Raw genomic sequence first — 19,622 nt, 5'->3', positions numbered from 1 at the left:
CGAAATGATAGTGTTTGCATTGTGGCCACTATCGATGAACATACGAGTATACATAGCTACTCGTTCTGAGAAGGCTACTTTAGTTAACAAATGTCTACTTTCACACGAAATGATAGTGTTTGCATTGTGGCCACTATCGATGAACATACGAGTATACATAGCTACTCGTTCTGAGAAGGCTACTTTAGTTAACAAATGTCTACTTTCACACGAAATGATAGTGTTTGTATTGTGGCCACTATCGATGAACATACGAGTATACATAGCTACTCGTTCTGAGAAGGCTACTTTAGTTAACAAATGTCTACTTTCACACGAAATGATAGTGTTTGCATTGTTGCCACTATCGATGAACATACGAGTATACATAGCTACTCGTTCTGAGAAGGCTACTTTAGTTAACAAATGTCTACTTTCACACGAAATGATAGTGTTTGCATTGTGGCCACTATCGATGAACATACGAGTATACATAGCTACTCGTTCTGAGAAGGCTACTTTAGTTAACAAATGTCTACTTTCACACGAAATGATAGTGTTTGCATTGTGGCCACTATCGATGAACATACGAGTATACATAGCTACTCGTTCTGAGAAGGCTACTTTAGTTAACAAATGTCTACTTTCACACGAAATGATAGTGTTTGCATTGTGGCCACTATCGATGAACATACGAGTGTACATAGCTACTCGTTCTGAGAAGGCTACTTTAGTTAACAAATGTCTACTTTCACATGAAATGATAGTGTTTGCATTGTGGCCACTATCGATGAACATACGAGTATACATAGCTACTCGTTCTGAGAAGGCTACTTTAGTTAACAAATGTCTACTTTCACACGAAATGATAGTGTTTGCATTGTGGCCACTATCGATGAACATACGAGTATACATAGCTACTCGTTCTGAGAAGGCTACTTTAGTTAACAAATGTCTACTTTCACACGAAATGATAGTGTTTGCATTGTGGCCACTATCGATGAACATACGAGTGTACATAGCTACTCGTTCTGAGAAGGCTACTTTAGTTAACAAATGTCTACTTTCACATGAAATGATAGTGTTTGCATTGTGGCCACTATCGGTGAACATACGAGTATACATAGGTACTCGTTCTGAGAAGGCTACTTTAGTTAACAAATGTATACTTTCACATGAAATGATAGTGTTTGCATTGTGGCCACTATCGATGAACATACGAGTATACATAGCTACTCGTTCTGAGAAGGCTACTTTAGTTAACAAATGTCTACTTTCACACGAAATGATAGTGTTTGCATTGTTGCCACTATCGATGAACATACGAGTATACATAGCTACTCGTTCTGAGAAGGCTACTTTAGTTAACAAATGTCTACTTTCACACGAAATGATAGTGTTTGCATTGTGGCCACTATCGATGAACATACGAGTGTACATAGCTACTCGTTCTGAGAAGGCTACTTTAGTTAACAAATGTCTACTTTCACATGAAATGATAGTGTTTGCATTGTGGCCACTATCGATGAACATACGAGTATACATAGCTACTCGTTCTGAGAAGGCTACTTTAGTTAACAAATGTCTACTTTCACACGAAATGATAGTGTTTGCATTGTGGCCACTATCGATGAACATACGAGTGTACATAGCTACTCGTTCTGAGAAGGCTACTTTAGTTAACAAATGTCTACTTTCACATGAAATGATAGTGTTTGCATTGTGGCCACTATCGATGAACATACGAGTATACATAGCTACTCGTTCTGAGAAGGCTACTTTAGTTAACAAATGTCTACTTTCACACGAAATGATAGTGTTTGCACTGTGGCCACTATCGATTAACATTACGAGTATACATAGGTACCCGTTCTGAGAAGGCTACTTTAGTTAACAAATGTCTACTTTCACGCCTTGTAATTTACTTCCGGTTTACATTCCCGGTGTCTTAGTAGCGTTTGTATTGCTGCTCCGGTCGTTGTATTTTTTCAAGGCAACGTGAAACTACGTAATATATTCATATTTTAGATAGTACATAGTTTCGATATTATAAAGTTTTGATATTACATAGTTTCGATATTACAGAGTAACAAATATTAAGATCAAATATGTTCAATATTAGTAAATGTTTTTGATCAATAAAACTTTGGATTCGATTTCATTGATCTGAGTACTGTAGCAACTGTAAAATATACTGCTCTATAATTAATTAGTAAGATTATGAACGTTGTTTGGTTTAGTTTTACTATGAAGTTGTCACGAAGGTGAAGGTCCTAACCAGTTGCATGAGTAAATGACAACTAGGAAACAAAAATAAATGCATGTAGCTTTATCTATAACGGTAGAAATCAGTTAGGAATTGTTTAAATATTTAAATCACGAAAGTAAATTGAATATATTATGTGACGTTCACTATCATAATAAGTTTGTTTGAAGTACGTTTTATATTCCCATTAAAAATAGGGCTATAGGAACGAGACATCTTATCATGTTGAGATATCCATCTTTATATTCTAAAACTCATCAAACTGAAAAAGTTAACATCCAACATACTTTACACGAAACCTAAATATTTCCCTATAAATATCGCCATGTTTTCAAACTATAACATATTTGGTTGAAATAATAAGCAATCCTCTTACAAAACATTTTAATTATAATACTTAACACTAAAAGTTTTACAAAAACACGATATTTTATGTTTAAGAAATTTCGTTTAGAAACCTATAGTGTGAAATGTAAAGTTTTAAATTAATTAAGGTGTTTATAATATATTGTGTAAACAAAATGGAAAATGGAAAAGAGATTTAAGGAACATAATATATGTAAAAAATGTCAAAAAGAAAAAAGATCGGCCTTGGCAAAACACGCACTTTAGCAAGTAAAACTACGAAAATAAATCCTAAATGACATCGATGATTACGAAACAACTTAAAAAAAGAACCAAAATTATTTAGTAAGTAATAAATAAAACTTAATAACCTTTACAGAATTCAACGTCACTGTCATTAATCTAATGAAATACTATTTTTGTTGCGTATACATTAGACATACTTTCTGATCTTTGTAATTTAACCTTATTGTATTGTTAATGTCATGTGTTTTATTTAAACATTAAGTGGCTTATTTTATTGCTTTAACCATTTTTATTTCAGTTGTGTGGGTATGTTGATGTTTCCTTTTAAAACGGAAGCACTCACAGATATAATTATAATTCTTATTTCAGTGTTTGTTGTTAAACCAAGTACATTTAATAATATGACGTGAGGTCAAACATTGCTGAAAGTAAATTTAGATTTTGTTTCAAGTAATATTTCATTTGATCAGTTTCAGGACCGCGCTTAGTTTAAATACGCCTCCGTCTTATACGAGAACATACAAGAAAGGAAACGTAACTTTATATTATAATGCTATAACGGAGAGGTTTCTGTTAACTTTATTAATGTTAGGTCAACATAAGGAAATTTTTAGTTGATTTTTGAAGGCAGAAATCTCAAATAAAAATCCAATATGCACAGACTTTCAATACGGTTTGAATAAAATTACGTTGAACTTAGATTTTAAGCCGCACAGTTACAAGACTCGCTCATTAAAAGTTGATAGAAATTGTGTGATTATAATTTCTGAGAACATAATTCATGACCAATAACACTTCTGTAGTCTTAACGGTATTTACAGAAATATGTTTGACTAAGATGAATCTGTTGTATAAGATATATGATAATAACTCTAAGCTATTACCACTGCAAATGAATACCAATTAATATCGTTTCTAAGAGTATTAGGAAATGCGATAAGGCGCAATTTATTATTACAATAACCATGACTCAAATATAACGAGCTCTGAAATTATAGTTAGGGTGTAATTATAGGAGGGCCTTGCATCATCCCATCTAAACAACTCAGAGTACAATCGTCGTTACTCCTCTTTAGTTCCCTACAACAGCTCAGCCGCCGCGGACCGTTACAGCACACAACACAACAGTACAACAACACAAAACAGCACACACAGCACAACAACAGCTCAGCCACCGCGGACCGCTACAGCATTACTTAACAACTTTCACCTGGAGGCAATAAATACAGTTTTTACTAAGTTTGGTTACAATAACGCCGTGTCAAAATGCAATACTGGATGTTAACATTTGTTGCTATGGTAAGTTACGTAATACTGGATGTTAATAATTGTTGCCGTAGTAATTTAGGTTACCACTACTGAATCATAACATTAGTTGCCATGGTAAGTTAAATTAGCAATAATTTTTCTAATTTGGTTTGTTTTGAACCCCATATGAGCCCTGGGTCACTGACTGGATGTCAACATTTTTCACAATGGTAAGTTACATTAGTACTACCGGATGTTAACAATTGTTGCCATAGTAATTTGTGTTAACACTACTGCATCATAACATTGGTTGTCATGGTAAGTAATATTAGCAATACTTTTTCTATTTTCGCTTCTGTTAATCTCTACTTTATTTTGAGTTGCAAAGTTGTGGAAGTAAGTTGTAAATTAATAAATGTTTATTTCAACGGTATACATTTTTCAAACACTTCAAAGTCTAGATAATTGTTTTTAAAGTACTTCATTTTATAATGAACTCATACTCATTACAAAATGAGTGCGATTACCTAACTGAAAGTCATCGCGATATATTTGTAAAGAAAAATTCGGGATTACAGAATACTCATTTGCAAGGCTAAATAAAGGTTTTCTAAAATTAATATCCAAATGGCAGAAATAAGATTGAATCTGTGTGGTAGCTTGTATATAATAATTCTGGAAAGACTCATAATTATAAAGCAATCACATGTTGAAGATTAAAATATAAGCTTTAACCCAGCCTCAAGAAATTTCCGAATTTTGGATAATATAACGTTTATAAAACTCCTAAAAATTTCCGTTGGGTCTTAAACATTCAATAGTTGCACTTTTAATTAAGAAGTGATCCAAGAATTTTCAAAAGAATTATAGACCGATATGTATTCTTCCTATTTGTAGTACGGTTTATCTACATATCCATGACAGACTCTTAGGTGTTTTGAGCAATAAATCAACACCGATGCTTTAAATCATTTCCTTTTTGGTGCACTCAGAGCACTGGAACTGGTGCGATGGTGTTTTTCATGGCTCTATTATAAACCCTCTTGTTTCTATTGTATTCAAATAATATCACTTTAAGGATCACTTGGTGCAAACATGAATGGTACAAGTGTTGTTGTGCAGGCATTAAAAAACAACCAAGTACATTGGGCCAAAATGCTTTAATTCTTTGCCAGGCTATATTGAAAGAAGTGAAAGCCGTTCAATGTATAAAAAGAAAGAAATATTATCTCATAAACAGAGCCTATTATACCATCTAAATATTCTTGATATGAGATCCAAACATATTTGAAAAATTGTACTTTAAAACAACCAGTGCTAAACGTTATTTTTGAAACTTTACCCTTATTCATGAAATTCTGTATTGTTAGTGATACCTCCCTTACGCGACAATTGGTGGAGGTAAAACAAAATCAGAAATAACGTTGTTTGGTGTAAACGGACATATTAAAATTAACGGAATGTTTAAAGGTTGTTTACCTAAAAAACGGTGTTTTTTAAAAAAATTGTATGAACAACCATTTTTGCCATATTTTTTTATATATTGAAGCCGTGATATTCGAAAAGCTAACACAGTTCTATACACAGTTTTACTAACGTTTCCTGTAAGGGACAAATTTAGATTAAGGGAAAAAATTTAGTTACATACACAACTAAATTAGAAATCCCACTTTCCCTTAGTCCTAACTAAAGTTACCTATGTTTCCTACGACCAAATTGTCTCAGTATAATTCTCTGAGTTAAAACTTATTTCACGCATATTAAGTTTACCAAGGAGTTTAAGGTATAAACAAACTAAACGGGGTGAAATCCTAATGCTAAAACAAATGTCTGCATTGCCTCTTGGTGATATGGACTGAAACAAATATGGCCGTGGATAGTCTACCGATCAAGTTCCTTGTTCAAATATTAAGTGTATTTTATTTTAAGCTTATGTATTGGTGATGATGAATGAATATCGAGTTTCATAGAAACATACAATAAGTGTTAGTAGAGCCATTGCAGCCCAGGGAGTAAAATACAGGGCATATATTACTTTTCATAATGAAAAGTAATGACAAGAAAGGTCAACAGTATGGGCAGGGATGATGGGGTTATAAATCGAAGAATACATGTTGTGTTTATAAAGGTTTTATACTCACATAAGAAAATATCATGAAATCGTTACTGAAATTTTTCTATGAGTATATCAAATTAATTTAAAAAAATCTATTAACTTGTAATTTATTATTTCTATTGAAAGGAGATTTCTTAAAACCCGTTTCCTTTCTTTCATATTTCATTGAAAATTACAATCTTTATGCAGATTTTGGTTAACCAAGAGACAAAAAGCAAGAAAGTATCAAAAGATCCAGTTGAGATGAAACTTGAAAATCTCGGAAAGGAATTGAAGAAGAAACACGACCCCGGTTACAAAAGACAATGTGAGCGAGTGATTCGGGCTATCGGTCCAGACGTTGACATCATGGCCGCTTGCCTGGAGAAGTGCAGAACCACCAAGGACCCTGAACAGAAGCGAGAGTGTGACAGAGTGTCGCACAGGTGGCCGAAAGTTGTTGACACTTATTGTGAAGTGTTTGATAAAGTATGCAAAAGGAAGGAGTGATACATTTGCAGCATTTATAATATTCCGATAATTGTCAACATATTATTCTTGTTTACAAGTGACTAGTTAGATAATTTCAAATTGTATTTTATCATCGTATAAATTGTGAAAAGTTTCTTTCTGTATACATACAATACAGCTATTATATTGATTATATTATATACACCACTAAATTTACTTGTATATAACCGTACTGATTTAAACACGGAAGAACATTTAACTCTGGAACTGTTGATCCGATCATTATAAAATAATCTGTTCAGCAGTTACTTTAGATTATATACATTGTACAAGCTTCTTCTTATTGGAATATATTATTTAACTGAAAAACAAACACTAAAATAATAATTCAGTTTTATTTTAATTTATTGAATATTATAGTTTTTGCTATTAAGTTAAGTTTATAATATTTTATGCTTATGTGTGCTATGTAATAAACTGATACTCTTGTAATAAAATAGGGCATATTATAATAACTGTTGTTAACCTCATCGAGTGTTGAAACTCATAATATTATCATATGTACCATTTATTTTATACCGAAGTAAAAACCTTCACGTTTGTAATGAAAACATTTCGGTATCACCAATTAAATGGTTTTTTAATATAGGAATTCCTTGTACTTCAGTCATTATTGGGGTCTCAGTGTGAAATACATCTTTGGTTCTTGTTGTTTAGAACAAACACATGTGTATATAAGCATACGTCTGTCTAGCAACACGAAAATGATATACATTTTTATATCTGGGTGTTATTTGTTTATACCAATTGAATGTTAAGAACATTTTAAGTGATTTACAAATAATATTAACAGTAAGAATATAGTTAACTCTTTAGTAAATAAACGGCACTTTATTATTATTTCAGTTGTATTTCATTTTTAATCCCATGTAAGAATCATAACATAACAGAATTTATCTCATATAATAAGACGTTTCTTGAATAAGTTTTATTGTTATGACAGGTTAATTTCTTACAGTGCACTAGTGAAATAATAGCTTACGTTCAATTCGATATTATAGCTGACTCTGACCGTGAAAAAGGCGCGATGAAACTAAGTATCCGTGTATTCATATTATAACAATACTTGTTACTGACAAATACTTGTTCTTAATACTTAATCGTAGATAGTGCCGTTTAATACAAGCAATATATGTGTAAGGCAAAATAAAATTTGATTATTGTGTCCAAAAATTGCTCTATCAAACTTCACAGTTTGATGTTTCAAATAAAACAAGTAAGAAATGTAGTATATTATTAAATTTATACATATTATGCAATTTTCAATACTTAAGATATTACATTATATCTTGCTTAGTTCCCGCCTTGCTCGTCTGTTTGTTTATCTAACGGGAAATTGTATTTTTATATTGAATAAATGTAAAAGTTAAAACTTTGCATAATGTTTAGTCTAATTTAGATCCGTTAAAAATAGTTTAGGAAATTTTGTAACAGGTTTAAAAACTGAGCCATACACATTTTTAAAACTTCAAGAACTACAAAAACTAGAGATTTATTACAATTTTATAAGCATGGTGAAATATGGGTTACTTTGATATAAACTGTTTCATGCCAAGTTCGCTACGAAAAACAATATTGGAATAGTGAATACGTTATTTAGCACCATTATCCATGTAAAATATAATAATTAAGTTATTAACCAAGTTTAACTCCATGCCGAACTTCTGTAATACTAAACCATTTTTATTATTTGCGAATACTTTTATTACATGTTTTAGGATGGATTGAAAGAACTACATTGATCTAAACTTGTTGGTTTCTTTGTGTATGTTTTGTAACAAATATCAATGACCAAGAATGCGATAGTTAGCTTACACAATGTTATAGTTAATAATTATCACTTTAAATGAATTGGTTTACGAATAATGAATAATTAACTAAACATTTCATTATGTAAATTTCAAGTTAATTATTATATTTAATAATTCAGCTATTAAAGCTTATTCTTTTATTGAACTTTGTAGACGAACTTATTAAAATAAAAAGTATACAATAATGAAATTTTGTAACTGAACTAACTCAATGTTATAGCAGATATTTATTTAAAACGCACAAACACAATGTAAATAATAATTTGGCTACAACATCTACTGCTGATAGTTACTGGTGATAAGTAATTATATTTTGTGCATTTTCCATATAAGATTCGGTAGAAGAATATTACCATTTCTTCTGTTTATACTTAAATTTAATTTAAACTGAGCTAGAACTGATATAACAATTTTCACACTGTGAAACCTAAATATTAACGATTTATTATTGAAGAATTAATATTGTTATCTTGGCAAACTTAATTATTTAGATTATTTTTACAACTATTTTGTTTTGTAAAACATATATAAAACCAATTTTTGTTTTGTAAATATAGAAGTTCCATTAAGACCTTATTTATCATGTCAATATCCTTGCCTCACACTCAGTTTTCATCCCCTCAAACTGTTACACAGATCGCACTACAAGAAAATGCCAAAGGACAGAGTGACCCAGTGGAGGATCGAATGCAGACATTGGTCGAAGCACTGAGAGAGAACAAACATAAGTACGGAACAAAGGAATGTGACTCTGTCGTCAGCTCAATAAGCTCTGATGTGAAGTTCATGTCTGAGCGGATGGATCACTGCAAGATAACCCAGGACCCAGAGGTTAAAGAGGCTTGTGATCAGATGTCGTCTAATTTGCCTAAAGTACTGGACTTTTACCTTGACATCGTCACAAATTCTTGCAAGATAGATTAACCAGTAACCAGTACAATTCTCTTAATGTTCTTAATATTAGTAATATATATTTAATTATGATTATAACATTTTAAATGTTAATTATATTTCCTGAACACCTATCACATTTGTTTTTTAATATTTCAAGTAGTAAAAGTTATCATGTTAAGAAAAAATAAATGCAATAAGTTTGACATTATTAGTATTGTTGTCATTTTAGCTACAAAAATAACATACTTATTACAATTCCTTTCTCCTCTATAATGTAAAATATGTTATACAATTGTTTCATCCTGTCCTCTCAGTTAAAATGGGATTAACAGAACAGCACTAACTAGTCTTCTTCCATATTTTAAGCCAGAGTCTCTCAGAATACTTGATTCAGTGTGACAATATAAAGCCAGTTCTAAAACTACTTTGCTACACACGTATGTCTGCTTCCTTGTTGCACACCAGAGTCTCTCGTTATGCACAATACACTTTAACATGTACTGTAACAATATAAAGCCAGTATTAACACTACTGTGCTACACTCGTAAGTCTGCTTCCTTGTAGCACACCAGAGTCTCTCGTTATGAACACTACACTGTAGCATGTACTGTAACAATATAAAATCAGTATTAAAACTACTTTGCTACACACGTATGTCTGCTTTTTCGTTCCACACCAGAGTCTCTCGTTATGCACACTACACTGTAGCATGTACTGTAACAATATAAAGCCAGTATTAAAACTACTGTGCTACCCTCGTATATCTGCTTCCTTGTTTCACTCCAGACTCTCTTTATATGTACACTACACATGTGGATTTTGTTTCCTTACCGATTACTTCACTGAACATTACAGCTACGAATATAGTGTCCTGCTGTTTCCGTGAGATGTGGCTATTTTCTAAAAGTGTTTAGATTTTCTATTATAGGAATTATGTAAAACAACTTTGGATTAAAAAACTTAACCAAATTAAAATTGGTACATTATTATTGTGTATGTATTGTATATTATAAACACATATTACATCATCAAAAAAAGAAATATAGACAATTCCTGCAGGAAAGAATGTACTAATTCATATGTCAGAAGCGTTATTAGCTGGATTAGCTTCTAAGTGATACAATCCGAACAATAAAGGATGTTCCAAACAAGAAAATGGGAAATGTTTCAAACATAAGGCTTGTCATATCTGCATTAGCTACCGAAGAAACACAAGTTATATTGTACTGGCAGGCCGTTAGGGACCTGCACTACAAAACTGGTGTCGAATAGATCACTTTTGAACCAGGGTTCGATTATATCGAAATTTTGTTCACAACATTAAGTTGATAATTTAAAAACACGCCAAAGTATAAAACAAGTATGAGTATCGTAATTACCTTCCACGCTGCTCTAGTGACTGAGATCTGACACTGTCACAGACGCGACTCCTGAATGCGACCTGACCCCATCAAGGATACAAGGGGATGTCTCAGTTGTGACGCAGAGTGTCGGATGTTAAACACTCACCGTAGTGTATCACCGGACAGAGGCATTCAGGCTACCGACCACGCAACACAGAACGCTCCGACGTGACTCCATTAGGAATACAAGGGGTTGTCTCAGTTGTGACGCAGAGTGTCGGATGTTAAACACTCACCGTAGTGTATCACCGGACAGAGGCATTCAGGCTACGTAGACTCCATTACAAGGGGTTGTCTCAGTTGTGACGCAGAGTGTCGGATGTTAAACAGTAGTGTATCACCGGACAGAGGCATTCAGGCTACCGACCACGCAACACAGAACGCTCCGACGTGACTCCATTAGGAATACAAGGGGTTGTCTCAGTTGTGACGCAGAGTGTCGGATGTTAAACACTCACCGTTGTGTATCACCGGACAGAGGCATTCAGGCTACCGACCACGCAACACAGAACGCTCCGACGTGACTCCATTAGGAATACAAGGGGTTGTCTCAGTTGTGACGCAGAGTGTCGGATGTTAAACACTCACCGTTGTGTATCACCGGACAGAGGCATTCAGGCTACCGACCACGTAACACTGAACGCTTGGGGTAGTTTTAGGAGTATTGGAATTATAAAAATGACTCTCAATATAAAATAATTTTGCTAGGATTTTTGTTTTATTGTCCGATTTGCATTCGAAACTTAAGTGAAACACAGGCTCGAGGGTATAGCGGATTTAAAATCTGCTACATACCGGGCGGACGGGGACTCTATACTTGGCAATTAATTACTAAAATTATTATTTTTACTGATTGGAAATGACACACAACAGGGTGTGTAATACGAGAGTGAAGTCAAACAAAACAAGTAGTGGATTTTTTAAAGTTATTTTTAGATAAGGATAACACTTTACAATTTTTAAATGTACAGCAAGTCAGGGTATCAAAAACGACAGCGAAAACAAACTGGAAATGCCTAGAGGATTTTAACTTGTTACACACACACACACACACACACACACACACACACACATATATATATATATATATATATATATATATATATATATACTATTTCACTTATTGAAATGAAAAAACAAAGATTACAAGGCTTTTATATATTTCGTGGGATGTAATACCCACATCTTCAGGAAGCATAATATAAATGAAGAAAACAAGAAACAAGAAACACAACAAAATTATCTTAAATTTAGACCATCTGGGTATTTTGATTTTAAAAGTAATTGATGTGCTTGTTCCAGATTTTTAAATTTTAATCTATTTAAATTTTCTTCATGACAAGGGAAGACCTTATTAATTCCTTTAAGGTTATAACATTCTTCAATTTTGTCTTTTTTGTGCTCAGCAGCATGTTTGGCCAATGGCTTCTCCTTGTCTTTATGGAAAATATCAAATCTGTGCCCTGTTATTCTGACTCTAAGGTGGTTAGATGTTTTATATATATATATAAAAGCAAATAGAAAACAGTAATTGTATTCATTGCACTTCGACCTGGTGACGTCAGTGTGTGTCACTTGTTACTATGGTTCGATGACACGAGAGAAGTGGATCGACTGTGCGTCAGATTACTCGTCCTTACAATGTGTCTCAGACATAACTGTCACAAGATCTCTGATAAGTTCTTTATTGACTACAGTTATTATACAAAGAAAGCTAATTTGTTTGCCAAATGTAGGAATCAAAATAATTTTACCTAAATGATATAAACGTAAAAGCTGCGAATTATTTCAAATGTTACCCTTTGATATATAATGTTATTAAAGCAAATACTCAGTGCTCTAGCGTGGAAAACAATTTATAAATAAATGCTTATTTTTTATTATCACCAAAGGCGTAAATTTTAATTTTTAAATGTATATATATAATTGATATTTTAAAAGTAACATATTATATTAATTAAATTACTAAAACTATTTAATTTTTCTTCATGCTTAGCACCCAAAATTTCACTAGAGACAAATGTTATTGAATTATGCAAAAAAACTATCTATGGGATGGTAAAATTATACATTACTTTACACTCTATTTTATATTTGAATAACAAGTACGTCATAGGAGAATCCTTTTAAAATGATATAATAAACAATCGTGAAAATAAGTGATAATTAATGAAAAATATTTTACTTCAATTTATGTTTAAAGAGCACTATATAAAAACCTTGAAGTCGATAAGTTAAACAATTTATGTGTACAAATGAAATACACAAATATCTCTGCAATGTCCATAAATATTAGAATGAATAGATCCATATGTTCATAGAAACATGAATTATTTTAGTTCAGAGTGGAGGAAGTACTAAATGTGTAGTAATCTGGCGAGAGCTCTATAACATAATAGAGTTCCGTGATAATAATTTTGAATCAGAGGTAGACATGTTTTTGGTAAATATTATTAATCAATATATTAATTAATTATTCATTAAATTATGTTTTAATTCATTTGATTGTTATATAAAATTCATACCCATATTGCCTGAACAAAGAACATTCCTAAACCGTATACATTTTACGTGAGTGATCTAGGCTCCTGTTATTGTAAACATTATTATGATGATAATTTTAATCATTAAGTATAATTCATTGTTATTATTGAGAATAAATTACCCGCTTAATGTGAAAGAGTTCCACAGTATTTAACTTGTTATATGAAATTCTATTTGATGTCGATGTAGTTCTTACCATCTATAGTTAATTTATGTATGTAATAGTTATCTGAAGGTCATAACATTCTTTGAGAAGATTAAATCATTTTACCTTTTAAAAGTGTTGCTGTATCCTAAAATGTTAATAAGTAAAAGTATAGCTCATTATTTAATTATTGTAAGTACAAAATTATGAATATCGCACTATATACATTAACTAATAGAATAGTTTGCCATCGGAGATGTATTGTTTTGAACACGTTATATGTAATAATCTTAGTAAATTTGTTGATCACCAAATAATGTCCGGAAATTGCTATAATATTTAATATAAACAGATGTAACTTGTGTTAAGCAAGTTTAGAGAGTCACTCATAGCTTCTGAATGTACTCTATATCACACACGTAAGAAATTTACTACAAGAAGAATCCCTTAAAATGATTAATGCGATCCGGAGTATTGAGACTGAAATAGAATCTCTAAAGAACTCTGTGAAGCAACCGGATCAGCAACTACCTTCTTTCTCTTCGGTGACCACCGCTCGGAACGTATCTAAGATGGTGAAAAATAACGAAAATAAGAATAAGTTTGTTATAGTCATTAAAAAAGACACAAATAAAAATAAAAAGAAGAAAGAAAAACTTGATTAAAAAACAAGCAAACAAGATAAGTCAAACGCCACTGAACACAGAAATAAAAAGAATCGCAATCAAAACCCTATAAAAAGAAAATACACTAAAAAAGAATAAAAATTGCTCTTTAAGGATATCAGCATACTTGAAGCACTGGAAGCATACGTGTATATTAATATCCACACGAAACATTCCTATTACAAAAAATGAGTGCACATAGCTAGCTTGTAGGGGAACTGGGAGATCTAACGACTATAGTCACCGGTAAATGTAAACTAAACGCCGGATCCCTTGAAAATTCTAATAAAAGAACATTAGGAGAAATTATATTTGTGCATTAAAATGCAAAAATATCCGTAAACAAGGGGGACGAACTTTCCTTCATGTGCGATGAACTTCGTCCTGACTTACTTGTTCTTACTGAACACGGATTTAACAACAGTAATGTAGACGGTTTCAAAATTCAAATGACCAATTAGTTAATGTGTTCTGTTGCACCTCTAGTAAATCATTGTTTGTTTACCGCCTACACTCTTGACGGACCAAAAGACAAATATTTGAAATTTTCATGGGTAAAAATTAACACAGAGAATACTTCAATGCGCGCCATTTGAGTGTACAGGTCCCGAAACGGAAATGAAGATCAATTCTTTTTAAACTTTGAAAATATACTGACTGAGGTTACAAAAAAAGAACGGCATTTCATTTTTATGGGAGATTTCAATATTGACGTCTTAGATGTTGATGCCCCCATGACAAAACAAGTTCGCTGACTTGTTGGAGTACTTTGGTCTTGTCTGGTCAACAGACACACCAACAGGAGAACAGGAGTGACCGCCACTTCAGCGACAGTAATTGAAAATGTCATTACAAGTCTGACTGACTGCCAGGTTTCTGTGATCAAACAGTGATCTCAGACCACTATGACCAATAGCTCGGCATCGATGGTCACAAGACTAAACGCAATTAAAAAAATAAAAAAAACAATCCGAGACACGATGCCCACAAACATCGCATTTATACTACACTATCGAAAGAGAGTTGAAGTTTCAAAATTTAAAGTTCATTTTAATGTCTATTTGAATGTAATCTGCCCTTTCATTAAAATCTAACAAAAAGCTAAAATGAAGATGTGGAAATGGACTATCTAAGGCATCTTGGTTTGAAGAGAAAATTTTATATTTCCCTCCAAAATTAATAAGCACTCAAAAAATGAGGAATTCAAACACTTTTATCAAAACTATAAGCGAATTTATACGTAGGTGGTCAGATCTGCTACAGATTATGTAGTCACCAAATCACTACTCGCGTCAAAAAGTGTGCAAAAAAACTGCGTGGGACATTATCAAAAATAAAAAAAATTAGATGAAAAATATATTGACTGATGACTACAGAACGAATGACTGCAGACTGATAATGCGCAAGTCAGCAATGCCACCGGAGTCACCCAAAGACTTAGTCTTAGCGCTAGCCACTGCCCCCACCAATACGGAGCCCAGCTGCCTCCGTGGTTCTTGTTCCAGTCACAGGAAGGATATTTCCAGAGTTATAATTGATTTTCAAACAAAGAGTTCAACTGACAAATCATGTGTCAACGTGGCTTCTAAAGCAGTGTTCAAAACATTTGTTGGGGCCACTTGAACACTTGGTAAATGTCTCTTTGCGCTCTGGAACATTTCCCACCTCTCTCAAAACGGCCTCTGACAATTTTTAGCAACCTACCTTTTTTACCTTTGTCAAGTTTTTGAAAAATATTTCCTCATTCGGCTTGTAAATTTATTGGAAAACCCCACCATTATCAAGCTAGTTCGGATTCCGAAATGGAAAGTAGGCAATTGATGCAGTCGCGCGTCTAGTTGACATAATAGTAGAATATTGGAAGGATTGAAATTCAATGAGATATGCTTAGTATTTTATTGACTTATCAAAAGCTTGTGACTGTGTTGATCATCGCACCTTAAGTCAGACACTGTAATATCAAGCGATACGAGGAGTGCCACATGAGTGGCTCAAGTCATATCTTAGTGATAGACAACAATATGTCCAAATGTCAGATGTGCAGTCGAGGGAGAGGGGGTTGGTATTTGGAGTTCATCAAGGGTCTATCCTCAGCCAATTATTCTTTTTATTTGAAAATGCTGGCACATCGCTACATTACAGTCACACTGTCCAGTATGCATATGACTCAACTCTCTGTTTCAACGGAAAATCAAATATAGAACTTGAAATGGTGACATTTACGGAGCTCAAAAATATCATTCAACACTTTAATCAGCTCAATCTTAAAACAAATTCGACAAAATCGAATTTTATTAAACTTTTTCTGCAACAGACAGAGTCAGTTTTTAGTACAACGATCACCCTAAACGAAACCGAAATTGAAAAGGTCTACTCAACACGATTCCTTGGAATACATCTTGATCTAGGGATGGCGTGGGATTGAGACAGCATTTATGCACAATATTCCTCAGGTATATTTGTACTGACACTGCCTAATTCAGGTGCTGATGACTGTGTATTATGGACTTATCTACTCACATCTCTCCTATGGTGTAGCTTTTTGGTTGTTTATTCTTAAAAAAGGCCGTCAGAAAAATTGCAAAACTGCACCTTAGAGAGTCATGAAGAATTCAGAAATGTGAAACTTTTGACAATTCCCTGCCTCTATATTTTGGCAACGTCTATTCTTTTTTAAAGACAAAATGCAACCATATAAGAGGTAGTGATATACACTTTTATAAAACTAGAGGTAGGGGTGACTACAGAAGTGGAAGACGGTAGCTTAGAACGTTTGCCTTGAACGAAGTTCAATTTGTCAATCAACTGCCAAATTCAATTACAAAAACTGCGACCAACGTATTTAATACTCGTCTAAAACCCGTGTTTATATAAAAAGCGTTCTACAGTATATACGAGTTTATGACTCACGTTTAGAAGACCACATGATTGGCTGACGGATGCTAAGTTTTCAAGGGTAATTGCCTTTAACGATTGCGATAACACGTATATGTTCATAAGCAATGAATCATATTATTATTATTATCGTCATGGCGCTGACTGGCCACTTTTCTTTGGCGAAACGATCATCGAGTTCGCCGGAGTTTTGGAGCTTCTTAGCAGATGCCGGTCGGTGAGTAGAAGACTCACAGTTACTAGATTCCTGCATTTCATCAATAGAATACTTTGTCACTAAGAATTAAAAAAAAAAACTAATGAGCAATAAAATCTAACACGTTCCCGTATCGCGTTGTATAACACTGAATAACACATGTTGGGTTATAAAACAGTGAAAATAGAACAGATAGTTCTGACTAACGAAAACAAAAATAAATTATTGCTACCAAGAGACTTAATGCCTGATGATGCGAGTGCTGCCACACGCCTCAACTGTGCTCTTCAGTATCGAACGTCTACAAACATTATCTTCACACCTCGTACTGAATGGCTTTACTTTGTTCTCTACTGCAGGATAAACATTTGACAATGCATTGTATTAATATAAATGAAAACCTGTAGCTTTCGGAATTGAAAGAAAGAGTGTCGATATAACGTGACATTGACATAAAAATGATAAACAAACGCGTACTTTTATACTATCTGGAGGCCACTATTGATGGAGGAGTTTCCAACAATAGTGGCCTCCAGAGTCCCCCCCCGAGCTCTTTCCCACCTCTTTCCCCGTGCTGGAAGTTTCCCCGAGAAGAACTCGGGGACCTAAAAACTACATTATAAAAAAGCATACGTTATTGGACTTATTGTGAAGATTATATGTCAATTTTTACGATCGGTTCTTGTTTTCTGCCTCACCACAGGGAACAACGGGGAGGTCACTCTGTCCCTATTTACTACTTGCCATTTCGCGATATAAATAAAGAACTTTATGAAAATATCCTAGTTTTATAAAACCAAACGTGGTTTTTATTAATAATTATCAATCCAATCTTTCTAATTACTACATTTTGTTTTGTTATCATAGTTACCCTCTCAAATTTTTTTGCAGTGTCTTCTATACCAGAAAACGAGTGCAGAGGCAGAGAGTGCAAACGATAAATTAGATCTGCAAGTCAGGATGCTGAATGGGCTATTGAAACGAAAAGATATTCATAATGAAGAATGCAAACTGTTTCTACAAACAGTCGGTAATGACATAAGAGCGTATTCAGATCTTATCAAACGATGCAAAGACAAAAATAACACGTCCCTTAAAAGCATCTGCAAGCAAACTTTGCCAATATTCAAAACAACGTTTGGTTATTACAGTGACATTACCAGCAAAATATGTAAATGAAATGTAATATAATAATAAAATTCGTTGCAAAGATGTAATCATTGAAATTTTTATATTCATTTTCTTAGTTTTAAAATCTTGATGTGTAATAAATGGGATTGGAAATATAATACAAAAAAAACTTCTTTGTTTTGTGTAATAATCACCAAACTAAGGCGATAGAACAAGGATCCTACATTTCGAATGGCTACGATAGCCTGTATACTGTTACGATAGCCTGTATACTGTTACGATAGTCGGTATACCGCTACGATAGCCTGTATACTGTTACGATAGCCGGTATACTGTTACGATAGCCTGTATACTGTTACGATAGCCGGTATACTATTACGATAGTCGGTATACCGCTACGATAGCCTGTATACTGCTACGATAGCCTGGTATACTGTTACGATAGCCTGTATACTGCTACGATAGCCTGTATACTGCTACGATAGCCTGTATACTGTTACGATAGCCTGTATACTGTTACGATAGTCGGTATACTGCTACGATAGCCTGTATACTGCTAAGATAGCCTGTATACTGTTACGATAGCCGGTATACTGTTACGATAGCCTGTATACTGCTACGATAGCCTGTATACTGTTACAATATCCTGTATACTGTTACGATAACCTGTATACTGCTACGATAGCCTGTATACTGTTACGATAGCCTGTATACTGTTACGATAGCCGGTATACTGTTACGATAGCCTGTATACTGTTACGATAGCCTGTATACTGTTACAATATCCTGTATACTGTTACGATAGCCTGTATACTGTTACGATAGCCTGTATACTGTTACGATAGCCTGTATACTGTTACGATAGCCGGTATACTGTTACGATAGCCTGTATACTGTTACGATAGCCTGTATACTGTTACGATAGCCTGTATACTGTTACGATAGCCTGTATACTGTTACGATAGCCTGTATACTGTTACGATAGCCTGTATACTGTTACAATATCCTGTATACTGTTACGATAGCCGGTATACTGTTACGATAGTCTGTATACTGCTACCATAGCCTGCATACTGTTACCACAGCGGCCTCTCTAGACTCCTGAGAACTGGAAGTGATATTGCTACTCATGTAGACTTTTTCAATGAATCTGTTGTGTCTTTTAAATATAAGGTAGCTTCCATTATTTGATATGTAATTTAGCTAGCCAGCTAGCCTATAGGTACTA

At 33.5% G+C, this 19,622-nt stretch overlaps 1 protein-coding gene and 1 long non-coding RNA gene across 3 annotated transcripts; both read left to right on the top strand.

Annotated features, from left to right (window-relative positions):
* The first annotated feature begins 3,844 nt into the window (after positions 1-3,844).
* LOC124363234 lies at positions 3,845-10,404 on the top strand. 2 transcript variants are annotated; one of them, XM_046818403.1, is made up of 2 exons: positions 3,845-4,135; positions 6,390-7,550. In XM_046818403.1, exons 1-2 carry the CDS (start codon positions 4,103-4,105, stop codon positions 6,687-6,689), a joined length of 333 nt encoding a protein of 110 aa, XP_046674359.1. In that variant the 5' UTR covers positions 3,845-4,102; the 3' UTR covers positions 6,690-7,550. The 2 variants fall into 2 exon arrangements, with proteins under 2 accessions (XP_046674359.1, XP_046674360.1); XM_046818404.1 differs by lacking the exon at positions 6,390-7,550 and adding an exon at positions 9,158-10,404 and having other exon boundaries at positions 3,867-4,135.
* Positions 10,405-13,331: 2,927 nt separating this feature from the next.
* On the top strand, positions 13,332-18,480 carry LOC124363964. Its single transcript, XR_006922572.1, has 2 exons — positions 13,332-13,699; positions 18,155-18,480. It is a non-coding gene; the product is annotated as an uncharacterized LOC124363964 (long non-coding RNA).
* The last annotated feature ends 1,142 nt before the right edge of the window (positions 18,481-19,622 follow it).

Source organism: Homalodisca vitripennis, chromosome 5 (genome assembly GCF_021130785.1).
Source record: "Homalodisca vitripennis isolate AUS2020 chromosome 5, UT_GWSS_2.1, whole genome shotgun sequence".
NCBI lineage: Eukaryota > Metazoa > Arthropoda > Insecta > Hemiptera > Cicadellidae > Homalodisca > Homalodisca vitripennis.
Note: the sequence above shows the minus strand (reverse complement) of the source record. Positions and strands in the feature narration are given on the sequence as shown.

What these genes read in the sequence shown, in the direction of transcription:
- LOC124363234 (XM_046818403.1), top strand. Translation starts at nt 4,103, where the DNA reads ATGCAATACTGGATGTTAACATTTGTTGCTATG. An exon ending in TGTTAACATTTGTTGCTATG is followed by an intron (nt 4,136 to 6,389) that starts GTAAGTTACGTA and finishes ATCTTTATGCAG; the next exon opens with ATTTTGGTTAACCAAGAGAC.